The 22,619-nt window shown below is 41.6% G+C and overlaps 1 protein-coding gene across 5 annotated transcripts in view; it reads right to left on the reverse strand.

The window, feature by feature from the left end:
• The window catches only part of ZNF385B (zinc finger protein 385B), a 628,650-nt gene extending 608,282 nt beyond the window's left edge, over positions 1-20,368 (reverse strand). Inside the window, exons 1-2 of one of the 5 annotated variants that reach the window (XM_056536591.1) lie at positions 20,236-20,368; positions 19,958-20,034 (exon numbers count right to left, since the gene is read on the reverse strand). In XM_056536591.1, coding sequence (XP_056392566.1) covers positions 19,958-20,000 — 43 coding nt within the window. In that variant the 5' untranslated portion in view covers positions 20,001-20,034; positions 20,236-20,368. Of the gene's footprint in view, positions 1-17,176; positions 17,196-19,407 lie in introns of those variants that run through there. The other 4 variants (XM_056536593.1, XM_056536595.1, XM_056536592.1 and 1 more) reach the window with 4 other exon arrangements.
• Positions 20,369-22,619: the final 2,251 nt, after the last annotated feature.

Consider the following 22,619-nt stretch of genomic DNA (forward strand, 5'->3'; position numbering starts at 1 on the left):
TTGGTTCCAGCCGACCGTCCATCTCCCGACCGGAGGATACGAACGCAGCCGCTCCCGATCAGCAAATCAGTCGAACTCCTTCCATAGCTAGAAATAATGAAAGCACTGTCCCAATAGTAATTTCCCCCCACAAACGAGACCAGCTCCGTCTTGAGGGTCAAACAGGAATGACTTTAATGGCTCTACCTGCCCGGTATTTATGCAGGTCTCCACCAGGTGGACACTCCCCTAGGGGACCTGATGGAAGACTGTAAAACATAGTGGACAGTAGCCAATCGCAGTGGCTTCAACATAAGCCCTTCCCACTTTACTCATACCTCCCTCCTCTCTATTCCCCAGACAACTGGGAAGAAATCCAATTATCTCCCAGGACAAAGAAATCCAATTATCTCCCAGGACAGAGACAATCGCCATCCCAGAACACAAGAAAACACATTGAAACATATAAATGACGAAATAGAAGGCGGGCGTCAGCTTCCAGCAGTGTTTGGTAGATAAAGGGTCCATTTTTAGTTCCATAGGATTTGTACCGAACACTGCTGATTTTTCTCCGGGTCCCAAAAATGGCCGCCGCCTCGTGGTCGGCGAATGACGACCACCCGTAAGAATGGAATGGAGAGGTGTCTGTGGTTAACCACAACGTTCTAATTGGGGCCAAGAGGTTAACCAGCAGATGGATCCGTCACAACGGGTATAATACAAAAAAGTTGGTACAGGTTTCCATGTACAACTCTTTTGTACTGTCCCAGTACACTGGCAACACAGGGACATACCTCCAGTTACAAGAAGAAGTCCTAAAGGCCCTGATCTTTGGCGATCGGGAAAGAGCAGGCCGGAGTTCCCATGGAACTGGAAATATAGGTGCCAGGATCAGAAAAAATGCAGAGTGTGTCACAAGAGGAGGATATGGAAGGACGCCACCACTCAATATGACGCTTGTCCCGATCATCTGGGCCTCTGCATTAAAAACTGATTCAGGGTGTTAAACACTTCCATGCAGTACAAAATTTTCCCTTTTCATTTTAATTTGACCCCAATGTACCAAATCCAGAGTACATTCCAAATTTTAACCCCATAAACCACTAAATTGCCCTGCAACCTGTAAAAAAATAATTAATAAAGAACTCATAAGACCTCTGGGAGTATTTTTTACCAAAAATAGGAAATGGGTCCCAGAATGATGATTTAGAGCATAGGGTTTGGGGTGGGCATATTTTTTTTAGTTTTGGCTATGCTCTGGGTCATCATTCTGGGAACATAACCCACAGTTTACTAACTCAGTGTACCCCATGTAATGTTCCTTGGAGGGAGTCCCACTGTTCTGGCTCCATAGTAGCTCAGTAAATGCTCAAGGCCCCTGACTGCACTTCTGCTCTTCCGAGACCTGGTGTGCACCCGCAGAGCGGTTTACGTCCTAATATGAGGTATGCCCTTACTCCAAAGAAATGTATTTACAGTGACATTTTCTCCTATTGCCACTTGTGAAAATGAAAAATTTGGGGTAACCTCAGCATTTTAATGTAAAAAATAAAATTTTTCCTTTTCACATCCCAATTTAATAAACATTTATCAAACATCTGTGGGGTGTTAAGGCACACTGTACTGCTTGTTACGTTCCTTGAGGTGTGTAGATCCCAAATTAGTTTCAGCAAAATTTGCTTTCCAAAAGCCAAATGTGACTCCTCTTCTGAGCATTGTAGTGCACCCGCAGTGCACTTGACATCCACACATGGGGTATTTCCATACTCAGAATAGATGGGCTACAAATTTTGGGGGGCATTTTCTCCTATTACCCCTTTAAAAAAAAAAATATTTGGGGGGAAAACCAGCATTTTAGTGAAAAAAAACTATTGCATTTACACATCCGACTTTAACGAAAAGTCGTCAAACACCTGTGGGGTGTTAAGTTTAACTGTACTCCTTGTTACATTTCTTGAGGGGTGTAGTTTCCAAAAAAGTATGCCATGTTGGTTTTTTGTTTTGCTGTTCTGGCACCATTTGGGCTTCCTAAATGTGACATGCCCCCCAAAAACCATTTCTGAAAAACTAACTCTCCAAAATCCCATTGTCGCTCCTTCACTTCTGAGCACTATACTGCGCCCGCCAAACACTTTACATACACATATGAGGTATTTCCTTACTCAAGAGAAATTGGGTTACAAATTTTGGGGGGCTTTTTCTCCTTTCATCCCTTGTAAAGTTTCAAAAACTGGGTCTACAAGAACATGCGAGTGTAAAAACTGAAGATTTTGAATTTTCTCCTTCATTTTTCTGCTATTCCTGTGAAACACCTAAAGGGTTAATACACTTTCTGAATGTCATTTTGAATACTTTGAGGGGGGCAGTTTTTATAATGGTGTCATTTTTGGGGTATTTCTAATATGAAGGCCCTTCAAATCCACTTCAAAACTGAACTGGTCCCTGAAAAATTCTGATTTTGAAAATTTTGTGAAAAATTGGAAAATTGCTGCTGAACTTTGAAGCCCTCTGATGTCTTCCAAAAGTAAAAACACGTCAGTTTTATGATGCAAATATAAAGTAGACATATTGTATATGCGAATCAATATATAATTTATTTGTATGTTAATTTTCTTTTTAAACAGAGTTTCAAAGTAAAAAAAAAAATTTGAAAATTTTCAAATTTTTCATCAAATTTTTGAATTTTTCACCAAGAACTTATACAAGTATCGACGAAAATTTACCACTGACACATCGTAGAATATGTCACGAAAAAACTATCTCGGAATCAGAATGAAAAGTAAAAGCATCCCAGAGTTATTAATGCTTAAAGTGACAGACCGACAGTGGTCAGATGTGCAAAAAATGCTCTGTCCTTTAGGTGAAAATGGGCTGTGTCCTTAAGGGGTTAAATAATTAAATATCCTCTAGTAAAACAACTAATGACTTTAAAGGCTTTATTATGCTGAAAGATAAGCTCCGAGTAATATAAAAAAAACATACACTCCAGATGCCAGCTGAATTTTCCAAATGATTTATTGATGTTAAAGCAAAAATCAATGCAAGCAAAAGTATTGTACAATATGTATAGATCAGCGTAATCCTCATAAAAGCCCATCTGGAGCTCACTCATAAGATCATACGCTGCCAGCAGACACCAGCGAGCCTATCGCTACAGTCTTTTCTACCAAACGCTACCTAAATAGCAATGACCTCCTATGTGAAGACTTATATCACTCTTTTTATCATACGAAGCGGAGCGCCTTTTTTTCTATTGAGAAAAACCAGCACCACTGCAAGTTAAAGGCGCTCAGTGCTTCTATTTGTGGCTTTTCTTTGCCAAGTTAATATTGGACTGCAGGCAACAAAAGAGTGTGGAATATCATGTCATGCAGTAGGAGCCTGCTGTTAAGTCATTTCTGACACATGCTGCTCACGTGGGAGAAACAGGCACAATGCTTCAAATACAATAAAAATAATTGCTTTAACTATTTCATGGGCAGACCACAATAAATGCATTTTTTCGTTTTCAAGCAAAGGATTAATGGTTTATTCACACGTACAGTATTCTCCGCAGATTTGATGCGCAGGATTTTCTGCTGCAGATTTCAATGTAAACTAAATGACTGAACACAGCTTCAAATCCTGCGTATCAAATCTGTGCAGAATACTGTACGTGTGAATACACCCTTAAGGAGAAAATCATTTCAAAATGTTCACCTCTATCTGTACATCTATTATCTGTCTATCTATCTCATATCTATCTATCGTCAATTTTTCTGTGCACTTGCACTTTTCTCGTCAACTTTCCACGAAATCACGAAAATGTGTCATGGTGTTTTTTGCTTTCCCAATAGATTTATGAGGGATTTCTTGGCAGAGTCTCCAACATGTGCTATTCACTAATCTGACCAACTAGATTTGGTCAGTTTCTACATAGGTGGTGTAAGTGGCTGAATTTGGCTCATCTTGGTGTAAAATAGTACACTAAGACAGGAAGGTAAAAACAAGCCAAATACACTTCGCAGCAAGAAGATAGATAATACATTTTAAAGGGGTACTCCGGTGCTCCAGCGTTCTGAACATTTTTTGTTCAGAATGCTCGGAACTGGAGGCCGTAATCGTGATGTCACGACCATGCCCCCTCGTGACATCATGCCCCCTCCATTCATGTCTATGGGAGGGGCATGGCGTGAAGTCTCGAGGGGGCATGGCCGTCATGTCACGACCACTGCCGCTGGAACCCGGCAACGGGATACCTGCGCTCAGACATCTTATCCCCTATCCTTTGGATAAGTGATAAGATGTCTAGCAGCGGAGTACCCCTTTAAAGGATTAGAAACAAAAACCCTAATGTGGCATCATTGTGGAACTAGATGATACTAGTAAATCTGGGCCATTATTATTGTTATGATCCTTTGGTTGATTCTCCCACCTTATGCACCCATGGAATATGGGATCTATGAGTAGGTTCTCACCATTCATTAAATCCTGGCCAGGCCTTCTATCTCAAGAGGTCCCAAAGCAGCCACATAAGCTGCCTCGATTGTATGTGGGCCTTACACAGTTAAATGGGTATTATGATTATGGAAAGTTAGCCCCTATCCACAGGATAAAGAATAACTGGTGGATTGGTGGTAGGATCACTATTGATCATGAGATGAAAGGACAAATGTCCACTGTATGAATGTAACATGCACGTGCAGCCAGTTCATTCTCTATGGGGATTCCGGACATTGCTGTATAGTCACTAGATTCTGAAGAAAAATTGTTGATCTGAACTGGATGGACATGTGTAAAGTAAAACATCTCATTCTTACACAATGGCCCTCATTTACTATTCTAAACCCGACTTGTTTTGTCGTTTTTTTTTTTGGCGCATCTTTGTCTGCGACATGTCGCAGACATCGTGCGCCAGTCTGCGACACGATGTAACATTTTTTCCCGACGGACCCGATGTGGATTGTCCCAAACCCGAAAAAGGGGCGTAACCCGACATTTCTGAGCTTTCCCACTTATTTATAAAGGTTTCCGACCCGAATATGTTGAATTGTTGTGGATTTTTTCCTGACAACTCAGAGGAGTTGGAAACCAAAACCAACAAAACCCAGTGCGACAAACAGGATGCGACATAATAATAAATATCAGGGGAAAAAAGCAATCGGGTGAGAAAGCAACATAGACTTACAACCCGATTTTCTAAGTAAATGAGGGCCAATGGCTAAGTTACAATTCTTCTGCTTAAAGCTGAAATCTGCAGCAATAATATTATCATTGGGATTTGAACCTCTAAAAGCAAAATGTATATTTCTCTAGGGAAGCAACTATTTTTTATTGCAAAACTCTCCCATAATGTTACACGGCTGAATTTACTATACCATCTCCTTAAATTTACTGAATAAGTTGATATTTATTCCCTTTTCTCTTTGTTGTACAGCCATGTATTTAAGGAAAATAGTACTACTTGCTTACTTTGCTCAGGAAAAGGTGTTTAAACATCAAAGAATGTATGTAAATTAGAGCAAGAGCAACTTTCATTTGGTAGGGAATTGTCTCGAGAAACACTATAAAGGCAAAAAGGAAATGTTAGCTCTGTATCATGCATGTATGTTTTATTATTATTATCAATTTATCAAAGTTTTGTTATATTGAATTCAAAATATATGCCTAAGGCCTAATACATACACAACCTCCACACAGCTTCATACATCCTCGAGAGCCATTGGAAGACATTAACAGGCTTACCTAGAGACAAAGTTTGTTTGTGTGTATACTAGGGATGTCCCGATACTGATACTGGTATCGGTATCGGGGCCAATACTAGCCATTTGCATGGTATCGGGGACTCGTTTAATGTCCCCGATACCATGCCCGATACCTGGTGCCACTCTGCTGTCCCGTTCTTTCATCCTCCCGTCCGCATCATAGTGTTCCATGGAGGAGCATGTGACACACACGCCCCCTTGCCTCCTCCCCTGCGCCCAGCGTAATGCTACGGAGGAAGCAGAGTGACGTGTATGTCACATACTCCTCCATAGGACGACACGATTCGGACCGGAGGACGGGAGAACAGGGCAGCAGAGCGGCAGCACCAGCACCCGACAGAGGAGGTGAGCTGCCTGCAAGGAGGGGGCTGCTACTTATGTCTAAACGGGTGGCCCTGCTGCTGTCTAAAGGGGGGGGGCTGCTGCTGTCTAAAGGGGGGTCTGCTGCTGTCTGAAGGGGGGGCCCTGCTGCTGTCTAATAGGGGGGGCCTGCTGCTGTCTAAAAGTGGGGGGGCTGCTGCTCTCTAAACGGGGGGGCCTGCTTCTGTCTAAAGGGGGAATCCTGCTGCTGTCTAAACAGAGGGGGCCCCCGCTGCTGTCTAAAGGGGGGTCCTGCTGCTGTCTAAAGGGGGGGGCCTGCTGCTGTCTAAAGGGGGGGGGCTGCTGCTGTCTAAAGGGGGGCCCTGCTGCTGTCTAAATGGGGGGGGCTGCTGCTGTCTAAGGGGGGGCTGCTGCTGTCTAAAGGGGGGCCCTGCTGCTGTCTAAAGGGGGGGGGCTGCTGCTGTTGTCTAAAGGGGGGCCCTGCTGCTGTCTAAAGGGGGGGCTGCTGCTGTCTTAAGGGGGGGCCTGCTGCTGTCTGAAGGGGGGCCCCTGCTGCTGTCTAATAGGGGGGGGGGGCTGCTGCTGTCTAAAGGGGGGGCTGCTGCTCTGTAAACGGGGGGGCCTGCTGCTGTCTAAAGGGGGAGCCCTGCTGCTGTCTAAACGGGGGGGCCTTGCTGCTGTCTAAACGGGGGGCCCTGCTGCTGTCTAAACGGGGGGGCTGCTGCTGTCTAAAGGGGGGCCCTGCTGCTGTCTAAATGGGCGGGGGGCCCTGCTGCTGTATAAACGGGGGGGGGCCTGCTGCTGTCAATCTTCAGCTCACCTCCCAATGGTCTTACATGGATCCTCAGCCTGGACCAGCTTGATACGTAATGTATAAAGGAATTCGAAATGGATCCAGCAATTCCAGTAAAACATCGATTTTATTCGTTATTGAACAGCATATAATACTTTTTTGCAGATAGCACTCACAGCACACCACCTAGCCAGTGAGACACAGCAACATGGATGCGTTTTGACCGCATGCATGCTCTTGATCACCATAACACTTGTGCTTACCCTGTATGTCTCACTGGCTAGGTGGTGTGCTGTTAGTGCTATCTGCAAAAAAGTATTATATGCTGTTCAATAACGAATAAAATCGATGTTTTACTGGAATTGCTGGATCCATTTTAAATTCCTTTTCACTTATCAATACCCAATTCAATTTTTATGGTAGATCTGCATAATTGCTGCTCCCCATATTTCCTGCTCGAACCGACATAGAAGGTGGGTGAGTCAAGAAGATTACAATGGATAAGCCTAAGTTTAAAGGGAAACTGACAGCATTAAACCCAATTCACAACAGTATTATAGTGTGGGTGAACCTGATTAAAGTGAGGTATAACTAACTCTGATCAGTGTAACCATTCAGGAGATGCAAGCAGTATTAGGGTCTGTTGCTAATAGGGTAATACCGTCTTATGTGCAATGGAGGCGGGAGCCAGCATACAGGGATTCTCTGCCTCTGTCCTCATATGCCCGCCCATCTCATAAATATTCATGGGGGATCCTTCACTCATGTGAGCGCACTGTGAGCGGCCAGAGGGGACAGAGGCAGGGATGCTCTGTATGTTGGATGGATTTAATGACAATCTGCTCTCTAAGAGATAGCAGGGGGACATTATACACCATCTTAGACAGTAGATGGAGGAGGGGGGGGGGGGGGGAGAAACCCTGAAAGAAAGTTCACACAGGCTGGAGCAAAAGAGGAGAGCATATGCAAGCCAGTCTACAGGGGGGACTCATGTGGGCTGTACACGTTAGAAAAATCCATCTAAATAGAGAAAATAGTGCTCATAAAGTACATTGTAGAGACTGTACAAGCAAAAGTTAGCAACATTTTTATTAAAGACTCAGAAGTGTCTTTAATTTAATAAAAAGCGGTTGCATTTTTAAATCAAATTAGTGCTTCTATAAGTTCCCTGTGGTCACCGTAAACGGATAAAAATACTATCATTCAGCAGTACAACAAACTAAAGCATTCTTCTAAATGAAATATATTTACAGTATTTGCAGTATTTATAGTCATAATGGCCAAATCTTAATCTTCTTGTGGGATCATCTCCACCACGAGGTCAGAAAGAAAAACTTACATCACTGGGAAGGGGTATAGTACATGTAAGTTCATGATCTATGTCTGCCCCTAGGAGATATCTAGTATTGCTGATTTTCTCTATTTACGTGAATTGTAATTAGCTACAATACCTTTTTCCTAATCTTGGACTACGAAATAACGTTTTCATTTAACACTACTATATGAAAAATAGAAAGCTTGTATCTGCAAAGTATCCACAAGTATCTGTAAAGGTGTAATTGCTACAAATGGAGTATTTGATATATATACCCTTGAGCGTGTGTTGTCATGATGTGTTTATGCTCCAGTAATGTGTTTAAAACAGGAATTATGTGTTACAGGCAGAAGGATATGAATAAAGAAGATAAGTGATCCAATTCCCTGGGTTCAGCATTTCTGCAGACGGATGGGACGGGTGTGATAGGATCACCTATATACATTCTATGTCATGAACTAGAAGACAATCATAAAACGTGATGACACAGCTCTCCGCCGTATTACATATTAAATATGGTCATTTCACGCCAATCATATGACGGCAGCAATGTGCTCTGTAATATTGCTGTGAGATGTTTGCAGAGATGATTTGCTGTAAGCATACTTAGAAACTGATTTCTTAAGATGCTCTTCAGGATACTGAAGATTACTCCGGGACTCAGCGTACACAGCGCCTCCTTATTATATTTCTTCCTCCTGTTGGATAAATTCTGTGAATCAAATTATTTCCATATTTGTGAATAATCGATGTTCTTACCAGCAGTTATAATAACCGAGTGCTATGTTTTATACTATGATTAACTCCCACAATACACATTTTTATATCTAGATCCAGATAGTGAAACATGTTTTTCTTTCTAATCTGTTTCTATTTTCTGACTGTAATTGTTTAAATTTTTTGGTGCATTATTATGGGGGCTGCCATCTTTCCTAAACTGTTTTAACAGCATTTACTGATATGCTTTCCAGCAGGACCCATGTACATTAGACAACAATAGACAGGACCTGTCCCAATTGTTTGAACTGTCCCATTTGTTTGAAACTCAATAAACACTGATCTCTTAAATTGGCACTTGTTACACATGCCCTAGTGCAGGAGAAAATGTGTAGCCAATGAGGGATGGATTTCCGACAGGTCAAAATTAAGCAGTTGATGACTTAACCTTTGCTTGCTCTTTAGATTGTTGACCTGTTTGGATTGATAATTGCCCCATTTAATAGGGTCATAAGTCTAGTGTCACATACAGCAGTTTTTTTTAATCAAATATATATATATATATATATATTTTTTTTTTTGTTATTATTTTTTTTTCTTAATAAGATTTTAAACTATTGGATCCCATAACACTAAAGACAGAGATGCTCAAAACACAAAAGGGGTGCATATGCATTTCTGGGGAACAAACCATTACTTTATTATAGTTACAATCATGGAAAACAGCACCAGGTTTGGAAGACAGGATACCATACAATATTAAATGGAACCTCTTTAATTCCATCGATGGATTTACAGAACCTATTTAAACAGTGTGTGCACTGACTACTGCTTTTGACTGTCCATTGACTGTCATGGTGTTTTTTATTACCTGAAAAATATAGACAATTTTTATTCCTATCTTACAAACGTATTTTGCTATTCATTTTACACTGTGTGAACATGGCCTTAGGCTGGCTTCACACTACCACAAGGGTACACTGGTGGACTCCAGTCCAAACCCACACCTCAGCCACCGATTGTTCAGATCTGCAAGCAGCACCTTCACCTTACAGCCTCCTGCCTCCCCCAGCCAGTGTGGAGAACCGACAAGAGGAAGGATCCAATCTCTCTGCATTCAATTGAAGCTGTACCTTTAAGACACTCATACAACTGAATAGCTGAGCACTGGTCAAAGCGAAGAAACACTCTGCTTCCTGTCCGGGCACTCAACGCTTTCCCTATGATTCAGACAGCGTGTTTACAACTGCCTGCATCACTCGGCTCTGGCCAGGCCTGACTAAAAGAGCGGTGGACTCAAGATAGGTGAGTATTCTCAGGGCGGCAGTTGTGGTTTCCAACCTGTAGTTCTTCAGTTGTTGCAAAACTACAGCCCTGCTGTCAATGTATGACGGGAGTAGTAGTTTGCAACAGCTGGAGAGCTACAGGTTGGGAAAATGACTAAAGAGTACCTGTCATCAAACCATATTTTCTAAACTAACTCAGATTATATTCCCTAACCACTCCTTACACCCCTCCTGCCCTTAAAAAAATTCCGAGCTTTCATACCTTTTCCCCTCGTGGAATTCTGCATGCAGAGATTCCGCAGTGTGAACATACCCTTAGAAGTAGTTGAGTATCCCTGCAATAGCACAACAAAAAAAATTACTATTTAGAATAGTTGATAAACATGTTTTAGTTTAGTTATTTAATTTTTAGTCATGGAGGGGTCATGTATAAACCAGAGAAATCATAAATGATATTTTACGGACCAGACATGTATATAAATGCTCTTCTTTTTCTCTGATGAACTCCGACCTTTGCCCAGTAAGGCCACATGAGTCTCCGTGTTGCAGACACTTTAAACGACTAAGTTTTAGAATTTGCCACTACCAACACTTATTATTCATTACCCCCAATATGTTCTCTTATGGCTCTTGCTATAGATGCACTATTGGACTAGATATTGTACATGTCTGGTATACAGCAATGCTTTCTTAATGTAAGAGTCAATAAATCATTAAACAGAAACACTTCCATGTGAAATGTATGTCAAGGGGAGGGAAAGGTGTGATGCTAAGGTAAAATTAACAATTCTCACAGACACGATTAATCACAATCTATTTTTAAGGAGCTTGTCAAGGAGAAATATAATTCTATACATATCCAGGTTTCTACTTGATCTACTGTACATCTAAAGCAATTGACCAAACCACATACAGTAAACAAACCGCAGAACATTGCAGCCCACAATGTGACTTTGAAATGATGAAACTATTAAGGAATTGCAGCCTCCTGTGCTTATGCCAACCAGTGCTTCATCCACTCCTTACTTTTCTATATAAAGAAATTTTATTTTTAGGTACAAATTAACATATACATATCTTCTTGTAAGAACAAGGAAATCAGGAGCATACACAAGTGGGTGGTTTTATGGTTTTAATAGCCCTCTTGAGCCCCTTTTAACTGTATGGGCATCCTCAGGACACTCATACAGTTGTATGATGGATTACTTGCCTGAACAATGCTTTTATATGGATGAACATCTAAGGTTGTAGACAGCTTTATGCCTTTAGCTACTATAGATCTGTGGAATCCCTTCAGGCTGCACAAACGTAGGATGAAGTCACTCATGTACGTTCCAAAGGAAGGGATGCTCCAAGACCTCTACAGGCTCCAGGCATACAGCTGCCTGTGCCATGTCCATGAAGATAGAAGAGCACCAGTGACTATTGAGGAGATGGGAGCTGAAATGGTGATGAAATCCAATCTACTGGGGCTTATCTACAGGTGGACTTACCTACAGGTGCGCTATCTACATCAGAAACCTAACTATTGGGGGCTATATATAGGGAAACACTACCTACTATCTACAGGAAAAATCTAACTACTGGGGGAGCCTATACACTGGGGAAACTACATACTAGAGGCACCTACTTAATGGGGGAAACTACATAATGGGGGGACCTGTCTTCTTACTGAAATGACCAACCAACCTACCACTTCCAACCCAGCTCACTCATCTATCCACTTAACTGCCTGGGACACAAAGGGGGCATTAGTGGTTTGAACTGTATAGTTTCTAGAAAGGTAAGGAGGGGGCTGGAAAAGTGCAGAGCCTAAGATGTTTGGCAGGTTCTGTGGAGATGAGCTGTGACTGAAGGAAATTGTAGACGTCACCTGTGAGTCCCTGGATGTAACTGTGTAATCACTCTGTAATCACTTACAGTCATGGCCGTAATTGTTGGCTCCCCTGAAATTTTTCAAGAAAATTAAGTATTTCTCACAGAAAAGGATTGCAGTAACACATGTTTTGCTATACACATGTTTATCCCCTTTGTGTGTATTGGAACAAAACCAAAAAAAAGGGAGGAAAAAAAGCAAATTGGACATAATGTCACACCAAACTCCAAAAATGGGCTGCTCAAAATTATTGGCACCCTTTCAAAATGGTGGAAAAATAAGATTGTTTCACGCATGTGATGCTCCTTTAAACACACCTGGGGCAAGGAACAGGTGTGGGCAATATAAAAATCACACCTGAAAGCAGATAAAAAGGAGAGAAGTTCACTTAGTATTTGCATTGTGTGTCTGTGAGTGCCACAGTAAGCATTGACAACAGAAAGAAGAGAAGAGAACTGTCTGAGGACTTGAGAACCAAAATTGTGGGAAAATATCAACAATCTCAAGGTTACAAGTCCATCTACAGAGATCTAGATTTGCCTTTGTCCACAGTGCACATTATCAAGAGCTTTGCAACCCATGGCACTGTAGCTAATCTCCCTTCGAGTGGATGGAAGAGAAAAATGTATGAAAGGTGTCATCGCACTATAGTCCGGATGGTGGATAAGCAGCCCCGAACAAGTTCAAAAGATATTCAAGCTGTCCTGCACGCTCAGAGAGCATCAGGGTCAGCGCAAACTATCCATCGACATTTGAACTAAATGAAACGCTATGGCAGGAGACCCACGAGGACCCCACTGCTGACACAGAGACATAAAAAAGTAAGACTACATTTTGCCAGACTACATCCTTCTGTGAAAACATCTAGTGAACAGATGAGACTCAGATAGAGCTCTTTGGTAAAGCACATCATTCTACTGTTTACCAAAAATGGAATGAGGCCTACAAAGAAAAGAACACAATACCTACAGTGAAATATGGTGGAGGTTCAATGGTGTTTTGGGGTTGTTTTGCTACCTCTAGCACTGGGTGTCTTGAATGTGTGCAAGGCGTCATGAAATATGAGGATTACCAATGGATTTTGGGTCGCAGTGTACAGCCCAGTCTCAGAAAGCTAGGTTTGCGTCCGAGATCTTGGGTCTTCTAGCAGGACAATGACCCCAAACATACATAAAAACACAGCCAGAAATGGATGGCAACAAAGTGCTGGAGAGTTCTGAAGTGGCCAGCAATGAGTCCAGATCTAAATCCCATTGAACACGTGTGGAGAGATCTTAAAATTGCTGTTGGGAACAAGGCCCTCTTCCAATATGAAAAACCTAGAGCAGTTTGCAAAGGAAGAGTGGTCCAACATTCCGGCTGAGAGGTGTAAGAAGCTTATTGATGGTTAAAGGAATCGACTGATTTCAGTTATTTTCTCCAACGGGTGTGCAACCAAATTTTAAGTTAAGGGTGCCAATAATTTTGTCCAGCCCATTTATGGAGTTTGGTGTGACATTATGTCCAATTTGCTTTTTTTTCCCTCCCTTTTTTGGTTTAGTTCCAATACACACAAAGGGAATAAACATGTGTATAGCAAAACTTTTGTTACTGCAATCCTTTTCTGTGAGAAACACTTCACTTTCTTGAAAAATTTCAGGGGTGCCAACATTTACGGCCATGACTGTAAGTTTGAATCACACATATGTATAGCATGGACCCATGGGCTACTATTTATGATGTATTATTATAGATCTCTAAAACAATTGTAAGTATATAGCCTTACACTAAATAGCCTACTGGGTATGTAAAAGTTTACTTAGATGGCACAATAAAATGCTTATATGGCACCATAAAATGCAGCACATACAAAATAAATGAGTATATAATGAGATTAACAAAGCATAAAAACTTGCCAAAAGATATACCAAAAGTGGATTGCTTAAATGCAGAGCTTACCATCAATTTATTGCAGAAAAACAAAATATAGATCTATCTATAAACTGTAGACAGATGGCAATCACTACAGGATCTATCGTCTGCATTTATGCAAGAGAAATATCCTAGTCCCACCCCTGTGCCCATATAGCCAAACATATGCCTAAGGACATCCTTTTGGCATTTATGCTTGGCTAGTTGTCTGTGTTTCAGTACAACTATATACCATAAAAACTATCTTTTGCTGTAGATGTCTTATTTTAAATGGGCACTTCAGATTTAAAAACTTTTTATATGTTGTACATCTTGGCAAAACAGCAGTTTTTCTAATATACTTCCTTAAAAAAAAAAAAATTCACATTTTATTAGAGAAAACTGGCATGAAAATCCTACCACTAGGGGTCCTCATACCTCCTGGGACACTGATGAGTCCCACAGCAGCATCAGCGTGTCCAAGGGTCATGGACATGAGATGACTGATTGACAATTCTGCAGGAGGAACACAACCTGCAGCAACACTGCTGTAACACAGAGTTTTACCAAACATGTGCCTCCAGCTGTTGCAAAACTACAACTGAAAGAATGCCTGGACAGTCAAAGGATGTCTGGGCATGCTGAGAGTTGCAGTTTTGCAAAAGCTGTAGACACACAGCTGAAGGCAACACTGCTGTAAAAAGCGTTATCCAAACACTGTACCTCCAACCATTCCAAAACTGCAAGTCCCAGCATTACAGGACTCTCTAAGAATGATACACATGAGTGACATAGGAACAGAAAATGTATGCATAAAAAAACTATGGTACTTTTAACACTTAACTTTTGCACTAATTTAGGAAGATATAAATTATACACTCACCATATTGTCTTTGGTGTTAGAGTACAGGCAATCTCCAATAATCATTGTGTGTGTGTGTGCGTGAGTGTACAGCATAAAACCAGAGAGGAAAGGGTTACAGAGCAGGGCTGCTAGGCTCCAGAGCAGTGAGTCAGCAGAGTAAGGGAGGGGAGGATTCATCACAGTGCAGGCAAGAGAGGATATACACCCTCCCTTTGGGACGATGGAAAAGACAATGAGCAGCTTTGATATGTAATTTTTTTGTGAGATATTGGCGATAGAGACATAAAGATTTTCATATGTTTCTTGTGAGGAGGGGGGGGAATGTAGCTAAAAATAAAAAACGATCAATGTATAACTTCTTTGGTCCTCGCAGCTACTGTTCCAATAACCATTAGAGATGATGCATGGAAGTAGGACCTGCCCCTCAGCCAATACTATAGCCAGTTATTGGCTGAGCATCATCTCAAAAGCAGCTGCAAATGTAGAGGGGAAACCAGAATTTGCTGGATAGGGAGCTGCAGAGAATTAATTTAACATTTAAAGAGTAGCTATCACTAAATAACATTTCCCTATTCACCCTCCCCATCTGTCCCTGACACTAACTACGTCTATCCCTGTCTTTATTTCCCCCCAAATCCCCATAAAAATACCTTTTGTGGCACAGCTTCAGGAGCTCAGAGTTGAGCTCTCTGGTGAGGGCAGGAAGTGGGCGGCCCCGGCAGGCACGACGTCATCTGAAGCCTGGCCGGGGCTCGCTTCCGCCCGTCTCCTCTCTCTCCTGCAGCTCGCGTGCTGCAATGAATGAGGAGAGGGAGATGCAGACAGATGGGGATATTTAAATTTTGCGCCCGGCGCACGCACGAGCGCTGTACTCGCTCTCTGCTTGTATATGACAATTTAAATATCCCCGCCTGCCTGCATCTCCCTCTCCTCATTCATTGCAGCACGCGAGCTGCAGGAGAGAGAGGAAACGGGCGAAAGCGTTCCGGATCACGATGTGCCACGCTGCTTGGCCAGCGTTGGTCCGAACGTGCTGAACGTCAGGGGGGGAAAAGTAATCCTGAGCCATATAGGGTGACACCTAGTGGCCAGGTTTACAAACGTGAAAAAAAAACACATAGCACAATTTTTAAAAAATAAAATATATTAGAAACATTTTCTTTTTACATAATCTTACATTTAATAATTTTTTTTTTAATGAGAGTACCCATTTAACATTTATTTTTAGCAGTCCACCAGCAACATATGAAAAAAATTCAGATTCAAGAATACCACTTTAACCACTAAGATTTGTTATATAATATATGTCCGTCCATACAGGTGACTGACTTGTTCAAACCAACATAAAAACTGAAAACAGTCCTCTAGTTTTTACTTTGAAACATGAAAGACATGACCAATGTGCTTAGGGAGTAATTTATATATATATATAAACTTGAAGGGGATAAGATGTTAGATCCCGGAGGTCTCGCTGCTGGGGACCCCCTCGATCTCCAGGCCGGCAGCAGTGGTGTCCAGAACACTGAAGCGTGGTGTTTCCAGGTTCGTGACATCACGCTACGCCCCCTTCATTCATGTCTATGGGAGGATGTGTGACGGCTAGTAAGTAGCCGTCATGCTTCTTCCCATAGACCTGAATGGAGGGCGCGTGGCGGCTTTAGTCGGCAGTCATCCGTCACGGAGCAGATTTCTTTCCGAGCACGGATGACCGGGGTGCCGCACTAGGGGATAAGGGGGATAGTGTGTAAGATGTTTTTCACCAGAGTACCCCTTTAAGGGGTCACTTATCAAGGACCTTATCGGTCAATATTTTTGCACAGTTGGCGAATCGCGAGGGCATTTTTTGGTGTGGTTTTTGCATGCTTTCCTAGACGCACTGTTTACACACTAATTTATGATGTGCAACTTTTGCAAAAGTTGCAGTTTTGCGCAACAGTCACTCCAGTCAGGACAAGGCACAGGCAGTCGTTCTGGACTGACTGCCTAGTGCGCTCCACATTAGCTCCAAGTTCCATGTAACCATTAGCCAACATTGATCACAAGGCGCAGGCATCTTAATACATGTTGACCAGCTGTACCTAGTGCACTCTAGTGTGCCGCACAGGTGAAATAACTCAAAAGTCCCCAACGACCTTAATCTTCAATATTTTCACTTACGTTATCTTACACAAGAACTCTAAAAATAAATGCCTAATTTAATACTGTGCATTTAAATTACAGTTAATGTCTATTATTTGCTTATTTTGGTTTGCTCGCAACCTCCAAATGACCCATTGAAGAACCTTTCTGCAAACCTTTATTTTTAGCCCTTCCAACCAGTCTACCACAATCTGATATTCCCTTTCTACAACGCTCCCTTCATTCCCTCCCGTTGCCCTTGACTCACATACTTGCTCTTGCTTCTGCTGTTGATGGTATAAAAGGGATACCTCGCTGCGTTCCCGCCTCCCCTTGCGCAGAAACTCCTAATCATCACCTAAAGAGAGCAAAACTTCAAACAGCCCGGCATTAAGGCGCAGATATTGCTCGAGTATTTGCAGGGTTCAAAAAAGCGAGCCTCCCTGAAGCACACGGCAAATGTCTCACTTTGAATCTAGATCACACACAGCTCCGGAAATCTAATTTCAGACTTAGTTGCTAAATGTGTAACATCAGTCTCAATATTTGAAAGGTTACGCAGCACAGCAGGTTTCATCAAAGTGTGATTAACACATTGCATCCCAGTAGAGGATTGCATGGCCTTCTTCTCCTCCAATATACTTAGATACAGGTCTATTAAATTTACATGATTCCTCATACACCTTGGTCAGGGGATCCGTCACACGTATACCTAATTACCTGAGACACTCCTAGTACTCCCTCATCCAATAAATATGAGCCTTGACATGAAAATAGATCTGTTTCCCAACATGCTAACAGAGTTGAGACCTTGACAACCATAGCCAGGTATAGATATTGACTTTATTAGCCATTGCCTTTAATCATATTCATTGTCAAATGTCGTGTAAAGTGTCGAAGTGTAAAAAACTAAAAAAAAATAGGGCATTCCCATTAATTATTTGTGTGTGTCACAGAGCAGTAGGGCGTTCAGTAGACATTGCACGGCAAGCAGTAATCTGTAGGCATTTGCCAGTGATTTGTGAAAAGGATGTTTGTCCCCCAGGTCTAGGTCAAGTGATTGTGCATTAAGGATGCATTAAAACACTTCCTGACATTATGAGGAGTAGAGAATACATTACATAGGTACACGGTGCAGCACGGTGCAGTCTGTTGGACGTAGCAAAGCTGAATTGGCAAAGTGCTGCGGCTCTGTGTCTATTAGATTTAGCAGGGTTGAGTTTTATCCTATATAAACGAGCTGACTTTGCCAGATATAGCAGCGCTGTGTTGGTCAGATGTAGCAGGATTGAGTTTTATCCTATATAAACGAGCAGACTTTGCCAGATATAGCAGCGCTGTGTTGGTCAGATGTAGCAGGATTGAGTTTTATCATATGTACCTGAGCTGACTTTGCCAGATATGGCTGCACTGTGTTTGTCCGATACAGCAGAATTGATATTTATAATATGTAAGCCGAGCTGACGTTGCCAGATATGACAGCACTGTGTTTGTCAGATGTAGCATAGTTGAGATTGCTCATATGTAGCTGAGCCGACTTTGCCAGATATGACTGTGTTGTGTTTTTCCAGATGTAGCCGAATTGAGTTTTATCAAATGTACCTGAACTGACTTTGCTGGATATAGCGGCGCTGTCTTTGTCAGATGTAGAAGTGCTAGGTTATGTCCTATACATCTACTCTGAAATCCAACTAGGCTGCAGGCAAACCTACTGCGATACCATAAAACATAACAAAAACAACCTGATGCAACAAACACGTACGGTAAATATTTACAAAGATCAAGTTCTCGTTAAACACTTTTTCACTAGTTTTTTTAGCACATTTAGGTGACCCTATTTGCCAAGTACTGTATTAGCTCATCATGATATCTAAAACAAGACTTTAATAATAATAATTGCATAAAGCACATATACAAAAAACAGCAATAAGTATGCACAATGTAAACAATTCATGCACAGCAAAGCAAAAGACAGCACAATAATCCCATCCTCTGTTCGGATGTATTGAGGGCAATACAAGGCAGCTTTAACCTATTTCCAAGCGGAATCTGGGTTGTGGCCAACGCACTAAGCACAGGGCATTCATAGGGATGGACTCTTATTATAACTGACAGATCCCATCTAGTACTTTTCTCCATAGTTTGTGTCACACAGCATGTGACTCGCTATTAAAGCCACCGGATTGATTTCCCCATCTGCCAGGGATTCCTGTTATGTTATCCAGTGGTCTTCAAACTGTGGCCCTCCAGATGTTGCAAAACTACAATTCCCAGCATGCCCGGACAGCCAACGGCTGTCCGGGCATGCTGGGAATTGTAGTTTTGCAACAGCTGGAGGGCCACAGTTTGAAGACCGCTGTTCTATACAGGGAGGGGAAACAAAACAAAAAAGTCAGAAATTCGGAATAGAAGAAAATATCCTCATCCTGCATCCCAGAGCAATGCCAGACAATAAAAGAACGTGTCCATTAAGTATCAGGGGGAGGCTGGACGGCGGTCTTACCTTTGTTGGCTATGGAGCAGTAGGGACAGGCTGCAGAGGCTCACTGGTAGTTGTGGTGTCAGCTGCAGCAGCAGTAGTTTTGTTTGTTGATGCTCCTCACCCAGATCTTGTTCCTTACTCAGCCCAGTCTCTTTCCTTTTTTTTTTTTTTTTCGTCCTCCAGGCGGCACAGCATGGGTTAACTCCTCAGCCCCACCCACAGACTATGAACATTTACCATTGCAATGTAGTTATGAAGTAGAGGGAGTTACTAAATAAAATCAAATCCATCAAATGTTGCTATTTAAATAAAAAAAAAAAAAAGAAATATTTATAAAGAAAATAAATAAAAAGAAATGAAATGTCAATTGTCCAGAGTGATAATCCAGAGTCTCTCCTGAACTAACTTTTACTGTACACATTGAAGTGACCCCTCCATCCAGCCTGGGAGTGATGCTGTGTGCTCAGGCTCTTTTTTCTCTGCCATCACCTGGGCTGAGGACGCATGCGTGTCACCAGAGCTCCCCCTAGTGGCGGGCTGGGAGAGAGGGAAAGTTAAAATGTTTACTCACGTAATTGTTTTTTTTTGCTGAAGTCTTCCAGGCAGCACAGCATGGGTTAAGTCCTGAGTCCGACCCGTAGGTAGTCACTGCAAGGAAAGACATCATTAATATTTGCCTCTACATGACGTCAGTCAGCACCCCACACCCTCTGGTTTTATTCTTCTTCCTCAGGTTGTTCCATAGACATGCAGGGTGAAGCAAGGTATGAAGTTAGGTGAGAGGAGGAATTGCAGGCAGGTTATGTCTGTAGGTGAAAGCTTAGAGAGTCTCCCCTGAGAGAGTTGTACCCGTATAAAGCAGCAGGACTGACAGACTGGGGGCTGTGCGCTCCTGACTGCCGGGTCCCGGGCTGCCCAGCATTGTATTGTGCCTGGAAGGTTAGCAGGAGGAATGTTCAGGCACTCGCTCTCTATCGTGCTGGATATTTCCTCAGGCTAGCGACCTCTAGTGGCCATTTCTAGCACAAAGCCAGTACTTTACTAGATCCCATGTCTTGTATTCATACTTCTACAGATAAGAGATATGCATAGGAACAATAGCTCCGGAAGAATAAGGATAAGTGTTATTAGAATAAACGTCAGATAGATAGATAGATAGATAGATAGATAGATATGTGATAGATAGATGATATAGATAGATAGATGATATAGATAGATAGATAGATAGATAGATAGATAGATAGAAAGCCAGCGTGAGGCTGGAGAAACGTAGTCTCTCACATCATGGAATAAATACACCGTTCTTTTGAACTCAACCTGTGGTGTGCTGCTTCGATAATTTTGTATGCATTGAGGAACCAGTGGACCGAGGTTCAGAATATGCGGGCACCCCAATTTCTTTTTTTCTTGACATTTTTGGAGGTGCTGTTCTTATTGGATATTTAGATAGATAGATAGATAGATAGATATGTGATAGATAGATGATATAGATAGATAGATATGAGATAGATATTAGATAGATAGATGTGAGATAGATAGATAGATAGATAGATAGATATGAGATAGATAGATGGATATATAGATATGAGATAGATGTGAGATGATAGAGGATAGATAGATAGATGATAGATAGATAAATGATAGATATGAGATATATAGATAGATAGAGAGATAGAAAGATAAGAGATAGATAGATATGAACTAGATAGATAGATAGATGATAGATAGATAGATAAATGATAGATATGAGATATATAGATAGATAGAGAGATAGAAAGATAAGAGATAGATAGATATGAACTAGATAGATAGATAGATAGATATTGGATAGATAGATAGATGATAGATAGATAGATGTGAGTTAGATAGATAGATATTAGATAGATAGATAGATGTGAGATAGATAGATATGAGATAGATAGATAGATATGAGATAGATAGATAGATATGAGATAGATGTGAGATAGATAGATAGATGATAGATAGATATAAGATAGATAGATATGAGGTAGATAGATAGATATGAGATAGATAAATATGAAATAGATAGATAGATATGAGATAGATAGATAGATGTGAGATAGATAGATATAAGATGGATATATAGATAGATAGATAGATAGATATGAGATAGATGTGAGATAGATAGATGATAGATAGATATGAGATAGATAGATAGATCGATAGATATGAGATAGATAGATGTGAGATAGATAGATATGAGGTAGATAAATGTGAGATAGATATGAGATAGTGGTTCTTAACCTGGGTTCGATCGAACCCCAGGGGTTCGGTGAGTCAGTTCCGGGGGTTCGGCAGGGGAGGTCGCAACAGGACAGGCAAACCAAGCAATTGCCCCATCACTATTAACTCCCTGCGGCCCCGCGTTAAGTTTAAAAACGCAGGACCGCCGGGACATAGCGCACACCGGGACGTCACTGACGTTTCGTGCGTGCGCCCATGGACACAAAGGCGCCGAGGACCGGAGGATAGAGAAGGAGGAAGACGTGCGCTGGCCAGCTTGGTAAGTGACCAGTGGCACGTCATCTTCGGTGCTCTGACCACCGGTCCCGAGACCTAATTCTATAGCCGGAGCGGTGGTCGGAGCAATGAAGTGGGCAGTACACAGGCATACAGCCTCCAGTCATACACTGTATATGGCTGGAGGCTGGATGTCTGTGGGGGAACACTGCCTGCATCTGTGGTCTTCAACCTGTGGACCTTCAGATGTTGCAAAACTACAACTCGCAGCATGAGATAGATAGGTAGATAGATAATATATAGATAGATAGATAAACAGACTGCAGAACTCCAAAAGTGTTTTTTCTATTTAATCATAAGCCCAGAAAAAAAAACAGAAGTGACAAAGCACCACTACTTTATTTTTCTCACCTATTTAGAGTGCTGCAGTCTTTTATATTCAGTTGTACCCTGAATAAGGCATTGGATGTGCTGGCACCCAAAAGATAGATAGATAGGAGATATATAGATAGATAGATAGATATGAGATAGATAGATAAATAGATAGATAGATATATATGAGATAGATAGATAGATAGATAGATAGATAGATAGATATGAGATAGATAGATAGATAGATAGATATGAGATAGATAAATAGATAGATAGATATGAGATAGATAGATAGATAGATAAATAGATAGATAGAGGATACATACATAAATAGATATAGATAGATATGAGAAAGATAGATGATAGATAGTTACACAAGA

This window comes from Hyla sarda, chromosome 8 (assembly GCF_029499605.1).
Source record: "Hyla sarda isolate aHylSar1 chromosome 8, aHylSar1.hap1, whole genome shotgun sequence".
Lineage (NCBI taxonomy): Eukaryota > Metazoa > Chordata > Amphibia > Anura > Hylidae > Hyla > Hyla sarda.